Source organism: Bombyx mori, chromosome 3 (genome assembly GCF_030269925.1).
Source record: "Bombyx mori chromosome 3, ASM3026992v2".
In the NCBI taxonomy this organism is placed as follows: Eukaryota; Metazoa; Arthropoda; class Insecta; order Lepidoptera; family Bombycidae; genus Bombyx; species Bombyx mori.
This window is the reverse complement of record NC_085109.1, coordinates 6,036,767-6,063,771: the sequence shown is the minus strand read 5'-3', so window position 1 is coordinate 6,063,771 and position 27,005 is coordinate 6,036,767. Positions and strand designations below refer to the sequence as shown.

The window sequence follows — 27,005 nt, the reverse complement described above, 5'->3', positions numbered from 1 at the left end:
TGTTTTTCACGAATATGCGTAATTACTGTTAAATTCCTACGTAAGCACTCATTAACGTTACGTATTTATGATTTCAGAAAACGCTCAGCATTAGTGGTCAGCAGAGAATTAGACAATATATGTATGTATAGTTAGTTGTAAAGGTCAATGTAAGGTAATTTAACGCAAAGGAAAATAGCTCTTACTTTACTTTTTTTATTATGCATTATCCAACAACACCGAACAAAAATACTCTTAATACTCTCAATAAGTGCTTTTATGTGCCGAATCTATTGGAGCGTAAGAAAACAAAATACCATTACTCTTCGACTATTTTTAGAATGTCCTTGAAATTAAAGATGTTTAGAAAAAATTCATGAAAATTGTTGCTTTGTCTATGTTTGGATTACGTTATGTGGTATGGTGTGTTGTCATTTAATGTGGTATGAATATAATATAAATTTAGTCAATTAAATTTACAATTAAAATTTAAAATATCGATAAACATACACAGAAAGAAAATGTCCTTAACATTCGAAAAATCTTTAAATAACATGATCAAATCGAATGAAATTCTGTGACAGACGCCAATTAATTGCATTAAAAACTAAAAGAGATTTTCCAATAATAATAAACAAAAACAATCAAACCCTGTCCCGTCAATTACGAACATAACTGTCACTCTTATCAAAAGCTCAACTTACTTACAGCTCAAGAGCAGCAGCTTCACGGATGCCTATACAATCGATTTAGAATCGCGACCTGCTGAGATGATCCGAAAGCTTAGCGGGTTTAAGCTATGGTTTCACGTCGAAACATAACAAACTTTTATTTCTATAGCATTGTAAATCTTATACTTAATATTATAAAGAGGAAATATTTGTTGGTTTGTGTGTATTGAATAGGCTCCGAAACTACTGAACCGATTTTAAAAAATCTTTCCCTGTTTGGAAGCTACACTACTCCCGAGTGACATAGGCTATAATCTTTTTTGAAAAAAAATAGGGATCCTTACTAAAACTCCAATAATGTAACCCCAAGGTGTAAAAAAATTACCTAACATATTATTTACATCGCGTGCCCTGCGAAAACTATTGGTGATAGAATAAAATAATGTACAGCGACTTTGTAGAACACACTATTATTTACAAAAAGTATCGCGACAGCATATGTCTAACTATTATAGTTATGCCGCAATAAGTGTTCTTTTATTTTTAAAAATAAAACAACGTCAAATATAGTTGAAATTTTTGTTAAAGATCCGAGTGGAGCCGGAGGGAGCCGTTATAATTTATAAACTGAGTATCAACTGTGAGCATTCGTTATTGCATCGACGAGCTTTCGACGAGAAACAAGATGTAAACTCAGCTATTTGTCATGACCTACTGATATATTTTTATAGTGTAAGTTGATGTACATAATAATATGTGCGTATTGTGTTGCTTTAGTTTTTTTGGGTAAAGTTAAATTTGTTAACTTTCCACTTATATGTGATTTTGATGATGGAAACATGTTTGGTTATTGTTTTAGCTATTTTTTTGCTTGTATTGTACTGTTGGTTTCCCGAATAATAGTTATATAACAACCCTTGGGAAGGAAAATAAGAAAAGCCTCAGATCACATGTAACTGTTCGCCTCGGCCAACAATTACATGTGGTCTGAGGTTTACTTTTTTACTTTCCAAGGGCTGTATACTATTTTATTTGTCCGACAAAGACGGAAAGCGGCCACTTTGTTTAGCGCAGCGGGACGAAAGTTGCAACTTTCCGCCCGGAGGGCAAAAATAAATAAATAAATATATCGTCAACACACACTTACTTGTACTCGCTGACAGCGTATCAGACTCTGCGTGTGCGTCAATATCCTCAACACCATGTGCTCGATTGTGCTCTGTTCCTCGAACACCATCCTGGCGAGGTCCAGCAGAACCTGATTTCTCTTCACCTCCAACTGCGATCGTTCATACAGCTGCGCGTTCCTTAGACCGATCCCGCAAAACTGGAGGTACGATGCGAACACCTTCTCATCGTTGACAGTGAACGGGCCGTCACTCTGTTTGTTTATCACCTGTGTACAAGGTTTTTAGTATTTATCACTGGTAAATCCCTTTTATGATTCGCTATAACTATTGCTAACCTATTCCTGTAAGTCGTCGTGGCCTAAAGGCTAAGACGTCCGGTGCATTAGTGTTGAGCAATTCACCGGTGTTCGAATCCCAAGCGGGTACCAATTTGTACGTTGTAATACGTATTGTTGTAATACGTACTCAACAAATGTTCACGATTGACTTCCACCACATTGAAGGAATAACATCGTGTAATAAAAATCAAACCCACAAAATTATAATTTGCGTAATTACTGGTGGTAGGACCTCTTCTGAGTCCACATGAGTAGGTACGACCACCCTGCTTATTTCTGTCGTGAAGCAGTAATGAGTTACGGTTTGAAGAAGGGTGGGGCAGCCGTTGTAACTATACTTGAGACCTTAGAACTTATATCGCAAGGTGGGTGGCGCATTTACGTTATAGATGTCTATGGGCTCCAGTAACCACTTAACACTAGGTGGGCTGTGAGCTAGTCCACCCATCTAAGCAATAAAAAAAATATTCCTTATAGATAACATAGATAGAAAATTGTTGCCACAGGAGGCCCATGCTTATTTTTCTTTTATAATATGTATTTAAAGTGTGTTCTGTAATCATTTGCTTTATCTAACATGTATCTAGTTATATATGAAATATTTTTTAAATTTAAACAATTTTTTATAAGGCTCGCGCAGCCGTAAATAGTTTTTTTTTGTGTTTCAATACTATCATCAAATATTATAATCATAATAAAACTTCATAAACAGTTCAGTTTTACGTTATGTCATTTCGTATCGTAAAAACCGACAAGTTAACAAAAAGGGACACCTAAAAATCATTATTTGGCAGATATCTTCCTTTTAAAGTATGCTTTTGGATAGTTTTGTAACAGGTATAAATTCCTCAATCTATATATATAAAAATGAATTGCTGTTCGTTAGTCTCGCCAAATTCGAGAACGGCTGGACCGATTTGGTTAATTTTGGTCTTGAATTATTTGTGGAAGTCCAGAGGAGGTTTAAAAGGCAGATAAATATCAAAATACTCGGAATTAAATAAAAATAACAATTTGTTTTTCCTTTGACGTGTCCCACGTCGGACGGATTCGTTTTGTTTGTTTTAAGTTTATTTTATACAAAAGTTTAGGTCTTTTATTTATCGACTAAGGCAGTACGAAGTCTGTCGGGTCAACTAGTAATTTAATAAAAACAAAATAAGTTTCTTCAAAGGCCACGGAGCCGTCGCCGGAGCCGCTTATCGAGAAGGCAGATAGATGCCTTGAACAATTCCAAGTTTATTAGAAATTCACAAAGCAATTTCATTTTTCACCTTGAAATATTAACAACACAAGACTTTGGAAACTTTTTAAATAGACATTTTTTTTCTTAAGCCTTCCATTTTTCGTCAACGTTTTTTTTATCTTTCCGCGTGATTTCTTACAGGATAAATTCGAAAATAAAAAAGAAATATTTCAACATTGTATAATTATGTACTAAGACCGTTACGAAATTTTTCAATTTTGGAAAATAAAATAGTACCGGACAGTAAGTAGACGGACTAAGGATGTTATCGCATATAGTCACCACAATATGAAGGCTTCCCACTAACGTGGCATCATAAATTCAATCATCATAAAAAAAAATATTGCACTTGTAGGCAGACGAGCACACGGCCTACCTGATGGTGAGTGGTTACCGTCGCCCATGGACTTCAGCAAGCCGCTGCCTACCGCTTAATACTCTCCACAAGCCTCGTTTAAAGAAGGACATGTACTTAACTCTTATATTAATACTCTTAATACTAACTCTACTTAATACTTACTACTAATAATACTTAATACTATCTTAATACTCTCATCATATTTTAATAACGATTATCCCATCGTTCACACTGAACACCCTGATTGCTTTAAGGCAAGACAGCAGTACCTACTCGTGGGAGTTCAAAATGCGTCTTACCGTTAAGACCGATTATTCAAGATTTTACTCAAATACTCTTTACTTAACGATACTATCGTGTAATCAAAATCAAACCCGCAAAATTATAATTTGCGTAATTACTGGTGGTAGGACCTCTTGTGAGTCCGCGCGTTTGATGGGTGGGGTAGCCGTTGTAACTATACTTGAGATCTTAGAAGTTATATCTCATGGTGGGTGGCGCATTTACGTTGTGGATATCTAATACCAGGCTGTGAGCTCGCCCACCCATCGAAACAATAAAATAAAAAAAACGATTTAACCGTCTTCAGTTTTCCTTCATCTTAATTCAGTTGTAGGTACAAAATTTTCTTCCTGACACCCGTTCTAACGAGAATCGTTTGTCTCGGCTCTAATAAACCCATAACCCCACAAGATTGATCGTCAGTTTAGGTCGAAGAACGTTTATCTTTGTTCAATTTTGCGTAGGACCATTAATATGAAAGTAAGATTCTCAATTATTGCGGCCTTAGTAAGAATTTAAGGTTCAATTTATTTGCTGTGATGCGTTCTTATCGATTACGGTTTAAGAAACGATTTCGTCGACATCATCGTCTTTCAATATGAAAGAGTGAGATTGATTGGTTCGTGATAATAAGAAAAACATGTGAAAATTTTTGTTTTTTACCTGAGCAACACCGATAACCTCTCCGTTCGTATCCTTGATCGGCATGCAGAGGAGAGATCTTGTTTTGTAGCCCGTCTGCTGGTCAATGTCGTGATTAAACCTTTCATCCTAAAACAAAAGAAAAAAGCATTTAGAACTGTCGTACTTTATATCAAGTCAAAAATTTTTGGAACGAAGTTCCTCATGGGACGATGCGGAGGGGTACCCTAACCGGGAAAAAACGTCCGTAACGTAAGATTTTTATTAGTAATACACACAGTGTACGACTTAACTTTGTAATAACGTACAAAAAATAACATCTTTTTTATCATTCATTGACCACGATCTCAGAGCGTTCGTTTGCGCAATACACTAACTCTTAAGCAAACAACCGTGAATGAAGTGTACCACAATAAGTTCGCACGTTACCGAACGACCGTGGGTTGTTGCGAAACCTCCAGTTTTATTTTCTTTATACCTCGAATAGAACTTAAAATTAATATAATCAGAAACTTCATTCTTATCCGGTGTCCCACGACACCACACATCTTTTTTTGATCACCCAAGACAACATACGTCTGCTACGGGAAAATGAATATAATGTACACGAAAAACTTTCAATAACAATAGCCGATCGTACGGTACTTTCTTTTATATAGATGGAGGTTCTAATACAGTTAATACATTAGAGGACAACGGTACGTCTAAATGAAGTACTTAATAGGAAGTGTGTCGGAGTGTAATCGGAGCGAGAGTGGGGACAGAAAACCGCAACTGTCCTCCTCACGGGGATGAGAGGGGCGGCTCTCGTGTGTTATTGCTTCTTGAACGACACACTCAATATTGGAAAACCAGAGTGCTTACTGGTGATTACTCGGGTTTCGCTATATTTATGTTCTTAATTCAATTTATTTATCAGCACATATCGGAAGACGAACAAACTACTTAAAAGCACTTGACCTATTAACATCAAGTAAAACGTGGGCCCGATAACAAAGGATTGTGTGGTTTTATGAAACCACGGTAAAAGTGAATTTTTGTTTTACATTATAGACATTTAACTCTGACAAAGAACATTTACATTAAACACTGACAAAAACAAAAAAAATAGCGTGGAGCGCTGGCACAAATGAGTAATAGTCTATACACTACACGGTCAGCTGCTGCGAACTATAGGCGCCGCCATATTGGCCTTGGCTGCTCTGACGAGCGCCTTTACTTTATCCCTACTCCGCGGCCGACCGTCACGCGACATGCAACACACAGACGAAAAAGTTTGAGACGATGTAATAAAAAGTTTCACTTTAATAAAATACAAAATCAGCTGTGTTTAAATCTTCCGAATACTATAGTCGTAATTTTATTATAACAAATGCGTTTGCGAAATCAGAATGCTTATTGCATATAATTTACCTCTCAACACACTGACTCACAGTTCCACGCAATGACATAACGAATATTGCCATTCGTGCGAATAGCACTCCAGCGTGTGGCTGAGTGCCAAAGGGGAGCACCGGAGAGCTATCACTCGTTACACTGCTGTCATTAAACCAGATTGATATATACGGCATAATATGGACACCCCGCGCTGTATTCACACCATACGCTGACATTTCTTAAAATTGGTTTCTACTTGATCAGAACCGATTCTAGTAATTAATTAGTAATTATTTTATGAAAATCTACATGACAATTGTATTGTATTTAAAATTAATTAGTAATTAATTTAATTAGTAATTATTAGTAATTAATTTAAGGAGTAAAAAATAGTAATTAATTTAATTAGTAATTAATTACGAAGGTGCATGATAATGTAAACTTCTACAACATCTGTACCTCCTAAACGCCTACTTATCAGTCTATCAATTTATTATTATACTGCGAGTAAATTTTTGTTAACGTACATTCATGGAAACTCTATTCGTTATATTATTAAACAGAGCGTCATAATCATTAAACATTGTATAAGGTTATATAAATGTTTAAAGAGGGAATAGTATAAAGAAAATTACAAAGAAAATACCTTTCGTATTTAAATGCTCTTGAACGTATTTCATTGAAAAAGACAAATAAAATACACATTAAAATAATTATATCAATTGTAAATTAAGAATTGACCATTTTCTTTTAATATGTTAAGCTAAATTTTGTAATATTTATCTAAACATTCAGTAATGTGAAATAGTTGAGAGTAAATATTTAACTGTACAGAAAATCATATTGTGTTCGCCGTTTCAACTCGAATTCAATTTGGAGAATACTCTGAGCGTAACAAATACTTATTACAAGAAATATTGCAAGAAAAGTTTCAAACGCAATTTCCATTGTCATTAAATTTTATTCAAATCAGTATTTTTCGTTTCGTTTATGCTAGCTAGCTGCGTAATATAAATGAGATTACGGAGCACAGTTTACGCAGTCTCGATGACGCAATCTTGGATGCACTCATTGTCTGGAATATCGCCTTTTAACCCAATTGGAAGTCATAATTGAAGTAATGAGCTTTATCTGACCTCCTTGTCATTACGATAATCGTCGGTGGTCCAAAAGTGTTCGAACATAAAAATACACTACTTTATTAATAAGCTTTTATTAGCTTCAGACGTATAAGCATGGTATCAGTGGTTATAAATATTTCATAAACAGATATGAGTAGAAGGGTTATTTTGATAGTATCCTGAAAAGCACCCTAAGCTTTTTTACAGTAAAATAGTTTTATCTTACATTATTTTTAATTCAAATTTATTAAAATTATTTTTTTATTTTTTAGTTGGGTTTTCTATAAAAGCGTATTTTGTTAATTTTTTTAAACTATTATTTATATTAACTACGGTGTAGATAAATATTAATTATGATTTAATTTGTCTTATATCGCTTTAAATTGATTTAAATTCGACGTTGAATTAAATAACTTTAATTTATAATCTATATGTATTTCAATACGCAATGAAACTACGATAATGTTTGGTAACTGTAAAAGCAAATTGTCCTTTATTTTTAACTATTTTTAAAACCCCCTTCGTTTAACAACCGGGTCCGAAGCTCGGTTGAGTTCTATCTCAAGCAGGCAGAGGCCAATATAATGCATTCTACTCGGAATTCAACCAGAGAATTCAATTCCGCGAGAATATCTCCACGGGGAGTCAAGCCGTTGATAGGCGAAGCCACGACCAGCGACCCTTTTGGTCGGAATGTTATTCCAATACCCTTAAACGGCTAAATCGTACCCCCGGGCTAGGCCGCCGCGTCAGAACCAGTGTGAGTCCGGGACTGTGGTTATGCGTCAACCGGTTGCTCTTACGCAAAACTCGTGCTAGGGTTTACGTATTTCTAAACTGGCAAGTGGACGGATCATAAAATACTAAGGTCTTTAAATTTCGGTCCAGTTCGCTATCCCGAGACCCAGTTCGACGGCGTTGGAGCGGTTTTTTTTATTGCTTAGATGGGTGGACGAGCTCACAGCCCACTTGGTGTTAAGTGGTTACTGAAGCCCATAGACATCTATAACGTAAATGCGCCACTCACCTTGACATACAAGTTCTAAGGTCTCAGTATAGTTCCAACGGCTGCCCCATCCTTCAAACCAAAACGCATTACTGCTTCACGGCAGAAATAGACAGAGTGGTGGTATCTACCCTTGCGGACTCACAAGAGGTCCTACCACCAGTAAGGCTCAGCTCCGCCCGCTTGTTTTTGCAAGTTGATGTGCTCGCAAAAGTCAAGCATCGCCCGTCACTACCCGTCGCTGACGATCCTCGTAGCCCCAACGCTTGATAGAAGCAAGTAGTTACCGATTTGTAGTAAGAAGACACGGTTCGCTCATACCATGTAGAGCAAAGCACGGTGCGTTATATAGCGTCTAATCCACAACTCAGCACCGATCCGGTGAACGTATTCCTCAAAGTAAGAACGCTCGGTCAACATTCCGCCTCAATACTACAGATCAAGATGTCAAGCTGCAATTTTTTATTTATTAACTATGTAGGCAGACGAGCATACGGCCCACCTGATGGTAAGTGGTCACCGTCGCTCATGGACGTCAACAATGCCAGGAGCAGAGCCAAGCCGCTGCCTACTAAGTTTTTTACCTGCCTACTTTGTTTTATTCTATCACTACATAGTATAAAACAAAATCGCTTTCTCTGTCCGTATATCCCTATGTATGCTTAAATCGTTAAAACTACGCAAGGGATTTTGATGCAGTTTTTTTAAATAGATAGAGTGATTGAAGAGGAAGGTTTATATGTATAATAACATCCATTAAAGAGTCGAGAAATTAATAATAAATTACAGTTTCCGAAGCGAAACGAGGGCGGGTCGCTACTGAATAATAAAAATACAACGACTATGACAATGTAAATTTATGCGATCGGAGAATTGTTTAAAGGTGATGTGTCACTTCTGCAAAACGGTTACCCGTAAACCGCTGAACAAGATTCGATACGACCAAGTTTCCCAGCGGGAAAATCTTTATGCCCTTTCGGGACGAAGTAAAATATCTCATCTGAACAATACCGAGCGTCGAAATTTCGAGATCGAGCGCCACACTTTGTTGAAATCAAAAAATTACATTGTCAGCGGAATCGTTTCGACGCCCAGCTTTATTTATAGCAACCAAGAACTTTTATTAACGTGAAAGCGCGCGAATAATAATTGAAGACCTGACTTTCAACTCTTTTGACAATTTGATTGTCGAATATCCTGTAAATGTAAATTGAGTGTCAGTTCATTGCCAAGGACCGGCATTGTAATTTCGTTGAAATGTCAAGTTCACTGTCGACTTTGCATTCAACATTGTAGCACGTAAACCAATTTTCCGAACCGGTTTTACATTCTTTATAGTGCAAGTGATGGAATTTGATTAAATTTAATTAATATTTTTTTTTATATTATTTTATTTATTTATTACATTTCATGTAAAATTTACATTACGGACTTAATACCTACGGCATTCTCTACCAGTCAACCAAAGGTAGTGCAGAGTAAATAGTGGTAGGTGCAATGAAATTTATATTAAATTTACATTATTACACGGAAGAAAGAATAACAGAAACATTATATTTTAAACTGCATCCACAAAGGTTGGCTTGTGGGTGTTTTTTTCCAACAAACTAAATTAAAAAAAAGCAAGAGAAGACAGAGTAAAAACATATGTATGTACCCAATTTAAATCTATAAGTAAATAAATACCTCTTCATTTATTTTTGGCGTAACGATACTCTTTGGCAAGAATGTTCCAAATTACATTTTGAAATTTGGAAGAGCTCTCACATGTAATACAAAATGTTGATATTAATTTTTTACACGACATGTTCATGTAAATTTTCGTAAACTAGTGCTCACCAGATAATTGAAATTCAATAAAGCATAAGCATTTATTATCGATAAAGCATTTGTCTTATTATTGATATATAGTAAAACTATTTGAAAAATAATTACAACAATAAAGTTCATTAGTATGTTTGAATCGACTGTTTGTTAGTAATAAAAGAATCGATTGACAAACAGAGAGGACAAACTTACTTAACTGTTTTTTTTTTTTTTTAAACAATCACGCCACGTTAACTGGTCCCGTGATAAGTTCGTAAAGAACTTGTGTTACAGGTACCAGATAACGGATATAAATGTAAGATTTTTATTATACACATATTTAATATACATCCATAACCCTGGAAAAGACATTGCTGAGGTCCATGGGCGACGGTAACCACTCAGCATCAGTTGGGCCGTATGCTCGTCTGCCAACAGGGGCAATAAAAAAAAAAGCTATGCGAGCTTGCTATTTGACCTACAAACAGTAAATGTATGAAAGCAAACGAAATCGAATCGGTTACAGAAACTCAACTATATAGAAAACAAAATCACTTTAAGACGTAAAATCGAAAATCGAAACACGTACAGAGTCTTCAATAAAGAAACAAGTGCAATTCTAAGTTAAGTTTTGCCCCCGGAACTGCTATAACAGGAGCATTCAAGACGTAAGCGGGCAACACGCAGTACGTATCAGCAATATACAGAAACGAAACATTAAACTTAACGTTTTCATTTCTTGTTTACCAATGAGTCGACTGAATAGTAGTTTCAGAAGCTTACGATATATTTGTTTTTCTTGAAATCTGACCGACACACGGACGACGTTTTTTTTTTCCTATCTATGCCGTTAGCCTTGAGAGGCTATTTCAGCTTCACCCTAACGTGTAGATGAGCTCACGGGGTTCAAACCGGGAGTGTTGCTAACACTGGCCCTAGCAAGAGCAGTGCTTCGCAGAATCTATCACCGGATCGGAAACGCGACCCACTGAGAAGATCCGGCGAGAAACTCAGTGGGCTGTGTCTATGAGTTAATTTACTCGTCGAGCCCTTCGTCGCAAGAGACGGGCTCAGCGAGAGTGATGACCGGTGGTTAAGGTACCTAAATGGTCGACGAGATGATAACTGATCACTATCGTTCTTGGATATCAGCAAGGTCAGGGACATAGTCCATTGCTATCACGGAGCACTATCCTCAAGCTCAGTTTGAAGAAAGACATGTCACAGCACTATTCGATTTAGCTACAATTACTTTACATGTATAGCTACATGTGCCTATTTAACAAACCCAATTTCCTTGAATCTATATCACTGTATAGATTCATCGAAAACAGATACAGAAATATTAATTATGTTACCTAAAACAGACAAGCTCTTTCGTCAATAATGTGACGAAATTTTGCATGAAATAGAACACAATTTTCGAAGCGAACAATTTATAAGTCAAGTGGCTGTGTGGAGGGTTACATCAACAATGCCAATAATATACCAAAACAGAAAACGCGCCCGAGCGAAAATAAACAAACAGTCTGTTCTAGTTACAGATATACATCCAGAGAACGATGAACAAGATTAAGATTAGCGTTCCACTATGTAGTAGTACACTTATATCAACAGTGCGATCTTACTGTACCATTGGTATGCAAATTATTTTCATATCCAAAGAATACATGAATAAATATGAACCGTCGATATCTACAAGGTCACGGGGTTTTGGAGTGAGGCCAGAATATTCAAGATACTATCGAAAATGTAAAAAAAAATATGAATACTAAAAAGCCTTGAACTTGTGCCCGAGTGGCGACGGGTGATCATTAATTGTACTAAAGATATTGTCGAAAAATGGGACATCACAGAACAAGTAATATTTACAGTCCATTACGAGGAGTAGAAATGTATCCCATTCATTATTTTCATAGCAAATTTTCGGCAAACTACGATAAAGGGGAACTGGTGACTGGTAACAGAACGTTATTTAAAGGAGAAGCAACAGGCAAAATACAATGACTCACGTTCAACGTGTCTCCTATATTTATAATTTGGCCGACACGAAAACAACAATGCCACTTCCAATAGATTTTTGGTTTGGAAGGTAAGTAGAAGTTCAACTTCTGTAAGTTATAATGAGTTTTAATGACCCACCCAATTACTATTTTATTCGATTAAATTAAAATATATTTTAATCCAATATTCAAATGTCGAAGAGTCGTTAGCGTGTATCCAAAGGGGCGTAAGTGCGAACGATAAATCCGGTTCGCATCAGCAAATTCATGAAGTGACTAAAGAGGGATAGCATTTTTAAGCACACCATTTATTCAGTCGTGGGGTCGTGCTCTACCGAATAATTTATGTGCACTCGTACATACAAATCTCAGCTCGGCACTATCCCCGAGATTCGAGGCAATCCCGGATTACGAACGAGCCAGGTGTTTCTTTTAAAAGATAATTAGGTCTTTGAATTCGACCTCGAAACATTTATTCCTTTTAGTGCGGTGTAATATCCTATTTCTTTACGGTATAATATTAAAATATACTCTCGAAAGTATTCCCAAAAGAAAAATAAACGAACTCCTTAGGGCACTGCAAAGTTAACCCGAAATTAATTTTTAATGTGGTTCGTAGAATATTTTTTTAGACGGGAGAAGTTTTTTTTTTCTTTTTCGTTAAAGAACCAAAGTTTCAGAAAATTGGCGGTCTTTTGTTTGCTGTTCGGATAACATTTCGTTACCAAATAAAAATTTCTGAAAATAAAATTACGTACTTATAGACGCGTGAGTGAAATTGATAGTTTTTCACGACCAAATAAAGAGCGCATCTGTGCATTTATGTATTTATAATTCAAAATTTAACAGCGCGAATGTTACCACAAGACACCCTGTTCAGTTTAAAACTTCTTCTTCTTTATTTTTGGCTCCGGCACGGTTTGTGCAATAGCCAGCGTGATGTAATAAGATTTTTATAATTCGCCGTTTTAATTTTTAACAGTTTATGAATAATAAAAAACGAAGGATACTAGTCGCGACATAACATAAATTATTAAAAACGAATTAAATTTACAAATGAGATGATATATGATGAAATATAATCTCATTTACTGAGACTTTTTCAGTGGAATTTTTGGAGGATTCCGAGAAGCTACGTCCAGCGGCTCTGTTTCATTTTCCCACAATTGTGCACTTGCACAGATTCTAAACAGTTAATAAACCACCGTTATTACACATTTCAACCTGAAGAAACACTAAATAGACAAAATAAAACAAATCACACAACTTCACTCCTCGCGTTCCCGCCAAAAAGTTCGGTTTAAAACTTAAAATTACACTTTTATGCTAGCTGGCTGTCAGTTTCTAAATAAATAAAAAGTACCATGTGGGCGACATTGAGATATAAAAACGAAGTAAGAATAGTTCTTGTATTAAAGACGAAGTAGGAATGGTTCTTGTATTAAAGACGAAGCATCTCGGCAGAAATGAAGTAGAATGGTAGTATGTAAAAAATAAAAATACAAAAAACTGCTTAACTTTCGTAAATGGGTTATAATTTTAGTATTATGAAACGTTGTTTCTACATCATAGAATCCATTCGTAAATTAATGAAATAGAGCAAAAAATATATGTAAAAAGCAATAAAGACTCAATAATCAATGTTTATTATTTGAAGAGATATTGGAATGTTTGGAGACATAAAGATATTTAACATGTGATTCTGTTTAACTTTCATTCACTAGGGTCGTTCCGCACTCCGATTCTAAACCACTCATATAGAACATTCTAGTCTATAAATCTTTAATCCTCCAACTTGAATATGAATTCAAACAGAATACCTAAACATAGAGAGGCATTATTTAGAGAGAACTTTTTGTGTATACTTTTCATGAATCTAGTATCCTTGTTGTTAGGATTTCATGAATCTAGTATCATTTCATGAATCTAGTATCCTAAAGACCGCGCGATTTGATACCGTAATATTATGATTTACTTTGTTTTGAAAATCATTATAGAATAATTATCCTGGGTATTAAGACAAAGAATTTTCAATTGGGTGACATTAAAGGACTCCCGTTAAGCAGTAGCTTATTAAACAGTAGCTTATATCAATAGACTATACAGACTATTAAAAAGGACATGTGTGCAATTCACACGCCGTAGAAATGAAACCTTCTGAAGTATTTTATCTTATTCTATGTCTATTTTTAGTTTTGCCTTTTAGTTTCATCAAGTTTCAAATAACAAGACACACCAAAGATCTTTTCATTTTCAAAGAATCGTTCCACATTTAAGATTTGATGACAAGACTAACAGCCAGAGTCCTAATACCAAATTTATCCTAAATGTGAAAATTTGTATGCTTTGATATAGCAAAGACAGATGTATCTGCTGTAATAAATATGCCAGTAAATTAGATGGTTCATGATTTTAGGTATGTATAGAGTAGAGTTATGTATAGAGAAATCTAGTGGTATTATATAGACTAGAGCTTCGGACAAGAAAATATTCCTAGGAAATGGCAATGGAAAGCCGCGAGGTACGTTTGTGATCTTCCACGAATATACTAATCAGGGCCACAGTCAAAAGTATAACATCAATTTGACCAAAGAGACGGCGAATGATAATTTTTTACAACATGAGCTTTCTCGTTGTTTAATAATTAAGAACACCGGATTAATTTTAAGAGCGACTTTGCATCTTTAAACAAACACATTTTTATAATTTTTCCAGTCATCTCTAGCACGTATTCATGAATGATCTAAGTATATATTAAACGAACAACGTCGTGTAGTAAAAGATAGTTGTAAACTTTTAGAATTTCAAAAGTCACTACGACCAAAATGGGAAATATTCCGTTTTCTTCGGAATTTCATGATCCAAATGTTAAAATAATTTATTTTAAAATGAAACTTTGTTTTTAAATCACGACATTTAATCTTTCTGTAGGTAGTCTACTAATCGACCACAATAAGTAAAAACGTTCTGTCAATGCAAAGTAAGGTCAAGAGTTGATACGAAACATTATAAATCAACAACATTTAAATTTATCAAAGTGAGACTATGTATTGAATGCTACAACAGTAACTCTAAATTACTATTAATACCCTGGTCATTATATAAAATGTAATGTGCTATACTTTGATTAATAGTTGATAATAATATTAACACATATTTCTAAAAGATAAAATATACGTGTAGATGTCACAAAATGCTGTTTAAAGTATTTTTCACCTGCATATTTACATTTTGCTATCAATATTACCATCAGTATTCTACGAGTTAAAAACGACTGGTATTTAATAATGTTGTCTGTTGTAGTTATAATACATAATTATTTTATTAAAAATATTAATAATTAAAGAACGTCAATTGACATTATTACAACTTTTAGAGGCGGCGACGATTCAAATCGAAAACGTAAACCGTGAAATTAGGGACTTTTGGGAATTGAAAATTTCCGAGACCGCATTAAGGACATTAAACAGTAGCTTGGCAACATTAAAGAGGAAACGTTTCAAACAATTACGGACAGGGCAAAGGGCAAAGTTTTGACAGGTACGAGTCTGAAATTGATCTACGAGCAAACTTTATACACGATTTAACATAATTTGTCCGATAAAGAGTCTAATGTAAGACGTTCAAGATATATTACAAATTCATGGATGACGGTTAATGTTCGGCTGATAAAGTTACCTCGATATATTTAGTTATATTTAAAAATACAATACCAATCGAAAACCATATTTAATAACATAGAAAAACCAATCTAAGAAGATTCAAACAATTCCATCAAGCAAAATGAACCAAATAATATTAAAAAGGCTTTTACGCCAATCGCATATTGGTAATTCAACAACAATTTTTTTACTAAGTGGCCACATTAGAGAATCCCGTTAGGTCCATTTCGTGTTAGATGGTGCCATTATTTGGGCCGAGCAGGTTAGACCCAAAACATTTTTACCCACTCAACGATCGATAACTGGTAAAGATTCCTTTTGACTCCGACCCAGAGAATTCGACAAGCTTAATTCGAATCGATAAAAACCTCTTCCAAAAATCCCAATAACAACAAGCTAAACTAAGTGTTTAAGCTATTGAATGAATTTTGATACGATTTTACAAGTTTTATTCTGTAAGTAATATTGTGTATTTTAATTTAAAACTCGTTATCATTTTAACATGCTTAGAGTGTTCTTGAATTTAATAATTCTTCACAGTATAAATTTAGGTTCCGCAGTGTAGGTATAATTAATTACCCTGTCTTTATATTTTTGTTGATGATGTAAAAATTACTATTAAACTCAAAAACTTTGTAGCAATGATAGAGACCATATAAAAACTATACATGAGATGGGTGGATATTTAAAATGTCGTACGGGTAATGCGAATTTTAAAGGTAAACTAAACAATCAAACCTGTAATTTACCAAAGGAATTACCAAAATTTCGACTTTGTGAAAACCAAAGAGATTTTGTTTCAGTCTATAATATATACGTCTACCATATTGTTCCCAAGTCTACTTGTACTGATTGATATTACGACCTCAAAGTGAGTGTTGAAATTTACATTGGAATTCATTATCTCAATGGATTCCGCAAAACGCTCAACACCAGGTAGATCATTGCTTATGTTATTTTAGGAAAAAGCGATTACTAATTTATTCGAGAACTTTGCAGCTTCATGCCGAACTCTTCCTATACGTCTAATTCAAAAAAAAAAAAGTTCAAGTGTGAAGGATCTCTTAAAAACGAACAAGATCCAAAGTGAGAATCGCGTGATCGGAATTTTCATAACAAGGCATACCACATACAATTTGAGAAGCACAAAATCTTAAAAACCTCGCCTACGTGTAATGAATAAAATAGTTCGTAAAAGATTTACCACGCCACGTTCTGACCAACGATCTTCACCGAATACTATTCGACCGGAAATACTTTAAACGAGTTGTATATTTGTCTTTTATTTTTAATTGTTAACTTGCCGAGCAGATATACCATTTGCGCTCAGAGTTAAATATGTAACAATGCTCTCCACGTACACACTTCCAGTAAGATATATAAGCATTATCACTCAATACACATTTTGTAATCGGTAATCATTATTCAGGGTTTTTAAATCTTCGGACAGTTGTCATTTTGTTTCAAAACAAAATGTACTAAACACATGTTCCTGAAATATTTTTGCTTTTGTTGGATTGTTATTCTTTCATACAACTAGTATACATATATAGGTATAGATTAAATTTCAATCTCACTTTACAATTTCATGTTGATCGCAAACATATTTTGTGCCTACGATCAGTACAACAACTGTGTATTAATATACACAGTTGTTTTTAGAGATCCCACTTTTGAAATCATATTAATAACAACTTGTAAAGTGATATTTATTTGGAATTTTTCTCCTCCGAAACACATCTTTCGGAATATTGGAATATAATACAATTTACTGTAAATCATAATTGGACTAGATTCCGCGGGTTATACAAAGGAATCGTATCTAGAGCACCGAAATTAATTCAATTTACCTCTCAAAATCGAGTTCACCTAAATTCCCCGATATTAATTGTTTTTTTTTTAGCTCATACCTACAACGAATTCTTGTAGGAATGTACTAAAATTCTCATTAATCGAGTAAACCAAGTACTTGGCGTGCCTTTTAAAAGAAATCTTCAAAGCTCACCCATATAACACGTCTAACGAAGTAAATTCGGAACGAAATGGTGTCTTAAAACTTCCTGTGAGGAATTCCTTTCTAATTAAGGCTGTACGTCGTGTGTAAGTCAAACTGAAAGCTGAGGAATGTCGAGCGAGCATATTACTATTCTAAAGAAAATACAATTCTGTTTTAATATATCTTTACACGAAAATCTTTTCACAAAAACTGCATCATAAAGTTAACGTCAAACATCGATATTACTGACTCGATGGTGCAGTAAGTAGTAAGAGCCCCTGATTGTTGCGCCGAGGGTCGTGAGTTCGATAACCACATCGGGCAAACAGGTGCTGAACAGTTTTATAGGTCATTTTGAAACGTATGTATATGTCAGTCTCTGGTAACCATAATACAGAAAATCCTAATTTAGGGCCAGATGACCGTGCATGATTTATTTCCAATTATTTATTTTTTATTATTGTTACGCCGGTGAGAGTAACGCCATCTATTGCCGAATAGCCGAAACGAATATCAAAGGATTTAGTAACATCTAGAACGCTCGAGAAGTACAACGCCATCTATTATCGATTTTAGAGGAATGTTCTCGATAATTCTAGGGATGTCGTATCGACTATAAAAGCGTTGTAGAGATGGCACGTAGCAAAACTATTCGAAGCGAAACAGTGAGCGGATCACCTGAAGCGAAGCGAAAGAAGTGAATTAAGAGTTTTTAAGTGTTTAAGTGCTAATACAGTTTTAAGTTGTACTTTTGTGGAACGTTTTTATTTATCCCGAACCCCAGCGCGTAACATTATTAAGCATTAGCGTCATTTAAGAAAACCAATTTTAACATCCATTTTCGATTATTATTTTTTTGTAAATATCAATCAATGTTCGTAACCTATCTGTGTATTAGAAAACCACCAACCTTATACGCATCAGGTATGTTGACAGGCTCTCCACTTTCGGCGACGTATCCCACGATACCGCTGCCCCAAGGAATCCTGATCTCTTCGAGTTGCTCCATCTGTTCCGGCGTCGATTTGGAACAAACGTCGAACAGCTTCGACACTAGACATCTGAGAACAACGTAAATTTGCCGTAAGCTGAAATGTAATATTATAACACTCATAATTTTCAAAGAAAATATGTTGTCAGTTTTTCATGCAAAAAAAAAAGTACTGAAACGTCAATGTGTATTTTAATCGTGAAAAGATAGCGGTGGTCACGCGTCGAACCACATTTTTATTGTTATCAAAGCGTGATACAAAACAAAACAGCCATACGAAAAATACGTAGAATTTTCAAAGCTGTCGAGAAATTTTCCAATCGGAGTACTACGAATCCGTTTAATAAGCCTCCTATCCGATCATCTGATAATGCGTTAACAGAATTGATAGCAGCAAATGCTTAGTGAAATAATGGACTGTTGAAATACAATAATATCGTAAACAGTCTGTCTATTTGTTTGCCGGTTTGTGCATGTTTATCTGCATAATGTTGAACTATAATTTAAATAAGGTTTTCAATTATACACGAAAGGGAATCCACACTGAATTTTAATATGGGTAGTAAAAGATATTAATTTTAAAGTAATAAATATCGCCTTCTAAAGCTTAAATCCAAATCGCGCTCATATTATGTATTCGGAATTCTAGTAAATTAATATATCCGGCAGTGTATGTAGACGTACTTACAATTATAAAATATCAACGTGGATGTTTTCTCAATTATAATAATTAATGTCAACATGTTAATTAAACCAAATCCAATAATACGAATGAGAAAATAACAGACGTGTCACATTCCCACGATTAGACATTACATAAACCAATAGCAATGTAAATTTATTGCATGACAAATAGTGTTTAGTTATGACTCATCTTATTGCATAAAGAGTCATAAATTCAATGCTAACAACAACAACAATGGAACACAAATCAATCCTGATGCATACAAAATGAGAAATTATTACAAGTCGTACATATGTATAGGCACATGAATTTATCATTGGAAATAAGCGCAATAATGTCGATGTCCTACAGGATAGGGGACCGTTTTCGATCACACGAGATTCCCGAAGATTTATTATTATTCAAATTTTTTGGGACACAGGAAAGGTGCTGTGTATTTGGGTCACCTGATATTGCGTATCAATATTCAGAATTCCTTGTTACTTACTCTCTCTGTGTATACAATTGAAGCCTCGCTATTTAATGTAATCAATATGTTTACCAGTACATAAGGTCTAACATACAGGGTGTGTTTGAATCTTAAAAGTATAATATGATTAAATTGATATAAAATAAATTATGTGATTATTTGAAATCAATTTAAGAAAAGATTTAATAGGACACGGTCACTTGGGAACAATTCCCTTTCCTAGGAACCAAAGATGTACTTACTTAAATATGTTTAAATATAAAGGTATTAAATAAATCTTAAAAATTTTGTTGTTCGTCCCACGAATGATAGCACGAAGTGGGATGGGAATCGAACCCATGATCATCGACCTAGTGAGGGGCACCACCATGTCAGTTAGAAAAATTGTAAATTTTTCATTCCCTTATCAAGCTTACCCGAATTATGAACTTAATTATGGACTGCGAAGCCTAGAACATTAACCAAATTGTCAATCCAAGGATTTCGTAGTCGCCTACCGTAGTCTTTCATTTTAACCTATATAAATAATGTATGTATAACCTCGACGTGTGTATGTTCCAAATTCTAGAAATGGCTGAACCGAATATGATTTTTTTTTAATGCCCTTGTAGGCAGACTTGCATACGGCCCACCTGATGGTGAGTGGTTACCGTCGCCCCTACAGCAATGCCAGGGGCAGAGCTAAGCGGCTGCCTACCGTGTAATACACCGTGTTTCCACAAGCCTCGTTTGAAGAAGGACATGTCATAGCGCCCGGGATCACTGTGGAGGGGAGCTCATTTCAAAACCGGATGGTACGTGGCAAAAAAATCTCTGAAAACGCACTGTGAATGACCGCAGTGGCTGTAGGTAGTATGGATGAACTCTACTACGGTGGCGGGCGTTGTGATGGTAAAAACGAGATGATGGTATCATCTCAGGCAATTCTGCCTACAAGAGCAATAAAAAAGACATTAATTCGGCCTTGGATCCTATGAAATTTGGTAACGATGAAATTAAAATCAAATCAAAAATTTAAAAAGAGCAATTAGGGGCCGATTCTACAAGTAGATTTAAAAAAAAAAAGTTTTTACATGTACATACATATAATATGTATGGCTGCTGATACGCTACAAAGTAACGACGACAACACTTTTGTGGGCGATGATATCAAAGATTTCCGTCACGAAGCCTTGACTTAAGTAGAAATTCGACGTACATTATTCAGTACCTACCAATGAAACTCAAGAAAATGCCTCAGGCAAGTACTTTAGTGTCGTATAGTTGTGTACGCTTCATTTTATTCGGAAAAGTTGAATTTTTCGAAATTCTTAAATAGAAAAGATCGCTAAAAGCTTTTAGTTACGGGTGTTGCACTGGATTTTCAGAAAAATTACATTCATTCAAAAAGATCCTTAGTTCCAAAAACGATCAGATTAGCATATACGAAGGAAATAATACATCAAAGGAATTCAATTTACAGAAAAATGCTTACAATAACGATGGAGGCTCGTTTTTAAATAAAATGTTGTAAAGTAAGAGGCAATGAAATGTGTGGCAAACGACAGGAATAGCAAACGTATGGATAAAGTTCGTAAGATTTCGTAGCCTTTTTAATGTTAAAACTGTTAACACAATTGTTTTTCGTTAAGATTTTTAACGCATTAGATATTCCGACAAAATTACTCGCGATAAATTTATGACTTGATATTAACCTCCGTTTTTTTTAAATATGGTCAAGTACAAGAAATGCTTGCGTTTTGATTATGATGTTCAATAGAGGGATTTCTATTTTAAACTTTCTCGGCTATCTACATTACACAAACTTTTATGATATTAGTGTACCCGAGACGATGGCGCTTGGAACAACGCCGAAATATCCCCAATTCATGTAAAAAACGAGGTAAGAACCCGTTAAATAGTGTTGTGTGCATTAATTAGTTTTAAAATGAGTTTTCTATTCTATATCACTTTACATTCCGTGTCACTCTTCGGCCCATAGTTTATCCCATTGCAAAATATAATTTCGAATAGTCGCTATGTTAAAGAAGATGTCCGTGGCGGGTTTGGGCCTTGACTCTTAGTGCCCTAGGGGACCGACTCTTGAGGCTTTACAACTCCTGCCTCGTCGTCAAAAAAAAAAGAACGTGAAAGAAGATAAGCATCAATATCTTAACACGTTGTATGCCATATGAAAAATCGAATATTTACATTTAGGCCACGGTGGTCACCGGTGAGCCTTATCTTATCTACCTATAACTTATGAACCGTGCGGGTCACTCGAGAGCTTCGTGAGGGTTCCAACGAAAACTTTACGCTTCCTCCAAACCACAGATTGCAGCTATCAAACAAAACGCATATGGAAATGAGCCGCGTGGCCCTTTAGCCGAACCGAACGGCGTGGTTTTTAAATCCAATAGAAACCAACTTGTTTTTACCAAGATTATAGCTTTATAAAATATCAAAAACTAGACGGGAAAAGTTGGCAATTATTTTATTTTTATTGCTTAGATGATTGGATGAGCTCATAGCCTACCTGGTTGTTAAGTGATTACAGAGCCCATAGAAGACATCTATGGGCTCTGAGATATGAGTTCTAAGGTTTCAGTATAGTTGCAACGGCTCTCCCGCTCTTCAAACCGAAACGCATTACTGCTTCACGGCACAAATAGGCATGGTGGTAGTATCTACCCGTGCGGACTCACAAAAAGTCCTACTACCAGTAAAAAATTATCTAATTTCTCGGGGAAAAAAAAAAAACTCGGGAATAGTGTAGCTTCCGAACAGTGAAAGAATTTTTCAAATCGGTTCAGTAGTTTCGGAGCCTATTCAATACTAGCAAACAAACAAATAATTCCTCTTTATAATATTATTATACCTATAGAAGTATAGATATCCCGCTCAGCCCTCTTCCTGGCGGTAATGAATATAATCGTAAAATACGTACTCGGTATATAAAACGAGATTTTTTTTAGTGACATTCTTCATTTACATTGGGCGTAAATATAAGGGATTAGCGTGCCATGCGAGCATCTGTTCGTTGTTGTATACACAGCTGACTTCAAACGGATGTTTTTAAAGGATGGTTCCGAGAAAATTGGGTCTTTTTCACTTGTTATGCGTGTAATTGATTATTTTTAGAGCTAAATCGAATAATAAAACCCAATACAAAAATCAAGAACTCAATTTAATGACGGCATCTGGGCGACTTACTTCAACGGCTTAATAAAAAATCGAACATATTCATTTTAAGAAACATTAAAAATGATAGAATGAAAATATTTAAAGAGATTAAACCGTAAAATTAGGTTTAAATATGCCTGAATGTCGTTCCAAACAACCATTAAGCCCCAGGACGGGACATAAATATCTATAATCGTGTATTAAAGTCTCACAAACACACCGTTAAAAACTCCAAACTACATTATACAACAAATACTGACAAGTTTACATTGACATCCTAGGGATCTCGCTTCAGTTATCTATATATTAATACGTGAAGCAAAAACTTTGTATCCCTTTTTACGAAAATTGCGCGGACGGAGGAGTATGAAATTTTCCACACTTATAGAGAATATAGAGAAGAAGTGCACAATGCTATTTTTTTTTAAATAATGCATAAAAGATACATTAAATCAATAAAGAAAACATTACACACACTACATACCATGTATTTGATGCACACGCGCATGCATACTATTTATTGTCAAACTTTTGTTCTTGACGTCTGTGGTCAAATTGAGAATAGATTAAATATTGTTTGTCTTGATTAATATTTTTTATAGTGTAGTCTTGGCGAAGTTTGTGATTATAGAAGTATAAAATACAATCATAATAGTGTGCAAACTTACAATTTCAATTAATTATAGTCGAGTTTCGACTACTGCGGGACCTCTAGTATCGTTTTATTACACATTGATTATGTGTTATTCATGTACCAAACGTTAGGCAATACATTCTGAAAGCGAACATAAAATGTTTGACTTCTCCCTTGATATAAAGCCCTTGGCCTTGCCCTCGGCTTGACAGAGTAATTTGTATTACCCCGGCACAAACGTTTCAGAGATTTCATCCGTGTAACATATTCACGAAAGGCCAACCGAACAATAAATCGTATGAATGTGCAATAATACAATGAAGATAACGAATTCGAAAAACAAAAAAGCGGTGTGTATGTGTATAAAATTTATCATAATTAATACCAGTGAAATTCGATTATCAAAAAGAAAAGTAATTTGTTCTATGTAATCTATATATATATATATAATCTATATATATAACGGCTGTCTGGTGTAGTGGTAAGTGACATGGTCACTACACAAGGGGGTCGCGGGTTCGAATCCCGCCAAGGGAAGATATTTGTATGATAAATATAAATATCTTTTCCAGGGTTATGGATGTCTATTAAAAATATGTGTGTGTATAATAAAAATCTTACATTTATATCCGGTATCTGGTACCTGTAACACAAGTTCTTTACGAACTTATCACGGGACCAGTTAACGTGGCGTCATTGTTAGTAAATATTTAAAAAAAAATATATATATATATATATATATATATATATAAATGAATTGCTGTTTGTTAGTCTCGCTAAAACTCGAGAACGGCTGGACCGATTTCGCTAATTTTGGTCTTGACTTATTTGTGGAAGTCCAGAGAAGGTTTAAAAGGTAGATAAATATGAAAATGCTCGGAATTAGATAAAAATAACAATTTTGTTTTTCCTTTTTGAAGTTTATTTTATGCAAAAGCTTAGTTCTTTTATTTATCGATTGAGGCACTACGAAGTCTGCCGGGTCAGCTAGTATTAAATAAATTTGACAAAACAAAGACCTGTATCAACATGAAATAATTGCCGTTCATTTGCTCAAATCGATTCCAATTCCCGATAGCGATTTAAAGACGTACAATTTTTGAAGAATATCATTCTTTATCATACATGTTTTATCACAGCAATTCCGATCGTGAAAACAGGCTAAGGATTCGCCAATTCCACGACTCGACGGACAAGTTGCTAAATAATTAAATCGAATGTGTAAACTTAAACAGCTTGTAGGATTATGTTATTGTTTATTCCCACAAAAAAAGTACACGTAAGACTCACCAAAACTATACGACAACTATCAAAATACTATGAATAATGAATATGGAACTAATACATTCAGGAACTGTTGTTATGAACGGTATATTTGGTACTTGTGTAAACTGTAGTACTGTGAGGTACAATTCCAAATGTTTTTAAATATGCATACAGAATTTGGTAGGGACTTAGCCTACTATATATCACCTGAATAGTTAAACACTTACAATGTTAATAAATCTCTAATTTTGTTACTGCGCCGTCCTGTATTGAATATAATAGAAGTTTTCAAAAGGCATCATTGTAAATTACCTATGTTTCAGATCCTCAACTATACTAAAAGTATAGTAGTAAGTATAAGCTGAATTCCTAGCCTTTTTTTTCTACCTAAGCTTATAGTCTTGAAAGACCATTTCAGCCTAACCTTACCTAGTAGATGAGCTCACAGGGCTTAAACCTGACGTCGTGGCTAACACTAACCCTAGCAAGAGCAGTGCTTCGCAGAATGTACCACTGAAAAGATCCGGCGAGAAACTCAATGGGCTGTGTCTGCGGGTTTTCCTAACCTATGAAGAAAAAATTACTATGCATATTTCAGAAACCCAAATAGTACTAGTACCCCAAAACAGATACTTAAAATTCTTCAAGAGACGCAATATACCATAATATGTTTTCTATTTAAATTCATACCATTTAGTACAAAAGAAGCCAATTTAGGTTGCAAAAAAAAAATTAAATATAATAATACGTATTATGTACCCAAATTACCATGCGATCCTGTAACTGGGACATAAAAGGGCCAACATATCCGAAACACGATACAAACCAGTTTCAATTAAAAGGTTTCATGAGATTATTTCTAGAACATTCTTACCGACGCCGCCGCACCGACGCGGTCAAGAACTTTAAACGCACCACAGAGCTAAACAACTTTGTACATACTTCGACTCAAATAGTTGTTAGACCGACGGAAGCCGCAGTATTTAATTAAAAGTTAAAGTTTGAACTTAGTTATTTTCTTTAAAAACGTAAGCGTATTTTGTTGCGTTACTGCTGTGGGAACGAATGAATAATGAATTTTCTTTGAAAACGGAATGTAGACTAATACATTAAAATTCAGAAACATTTGATTTTTTTTATTTTTTATTGCTTAGATGGGTGGACGAGCTCACAGCCCACCTGGTGTTAAGTGGTTACTGGAGCCCATAGACATCTACGACGTAAATGCGCCACCCACCTTGAGATATGAGTTCTAGGGTCTCAAGTATAGATAAAACGGCTCCCCCACCCTTCAAACCGAAACACATTACTGCTTTACGGCAGAAATAGGCGGGGTGGTGGTACCTACCCGTGCGGACTCACAAGAGGTCCTACCACAAGTAAATGTGCCGCCAATGACACCAATGACAAAAACTAATGAGCTTTTGGACCAATGAATTAGAGTTCAGCATAAGTGCCTATAAGCTGAACATGTTTAGATACTGACATCTTTAAGACTGCAAACCCTACACGTGAGATAATAATACAAATCTAATATAGAAAGCATAGCACGATCACTAATTGTACGCACCTCTAATAATACAGTTGAGACTGAAGGTTCCTTTACAATTGAGATTTCGTTTTCGATAGAATAGAAGATAGAAAAAATCTATTTAATGCTCACCTAAGGATTTATGTCAGTTAAAAGATTGTATAATAAGAATTTATTAATAAAACCATCGTATGCTAGCTATTAACAAATTAGGTAAAGTCTCCTTGTTAGAACATTCTAGAGATGACCGCATTTAACACGCTTTGTATAGAAATTTCCAATACACGGCGTATATAGTCTCAAAATCCAAAAATGTCTAAAACAATTAACATTGTAAGCACTCGTTGAAGTCACGAAGCAATGCTAAGCCGCATGGTAAAAGGAATATTGCCATGAAATAAATCCGAATATTTTCTGTTTCTCGGAGTAAAAGCCATGTATTTTGATCTATAATTTATAGCAAACTTCATCTCTAAATTATGTTTTTAATTTTTTATTCAATTAAAAAAAGAACGAAGGTTTAGTAGGCAATTAAAATTTATGGTAATCGTTTAGTCTGGTTTCATAGACATTGTTAAAAATTAGCGTATATGCGTTCCTATGCCTTATTTCTATAGCTGTATTAAATTATAGACAATCCAAATAAAATA

General features: G+C 34.9%; 1 protein-coding gene across 8 annotated transcripts in view; it reads right to left on the bottom strand.

Moving 5' to 3' along the window:
* Positions 1–27,005, bottom strand: part of LOC101738997 (dual 3',5'-cyclic-AMP and -GMP phosphodiesterase 11) — a 267,871-nt gene that overhangs the window by 38,373 nt on the left and 202,493 nt on the right. For all 8 annotated transcript variants that reach the window (XM_062675410.1, XM_012695157.4, XM_012695151.4 and 5 more), the window contains 3 exons: positions 18,528–18,678; positions 4,668–4,775; positions 1,798–2,046 (listed from right to left, as the gene is read on the bottom strand). In XM_062675410.1, coding sequence (XP_062531394.1) covers positions 1,798–2,046; positions 4,668–4,775; positions 18,528–18,678 — 508 coding nt within the window. The remainder of the gene's footprint in view (positions 1–1,797; positions 2,047–4,667; positions 4,776–18,527; positions 18,679–27,005) is intronic.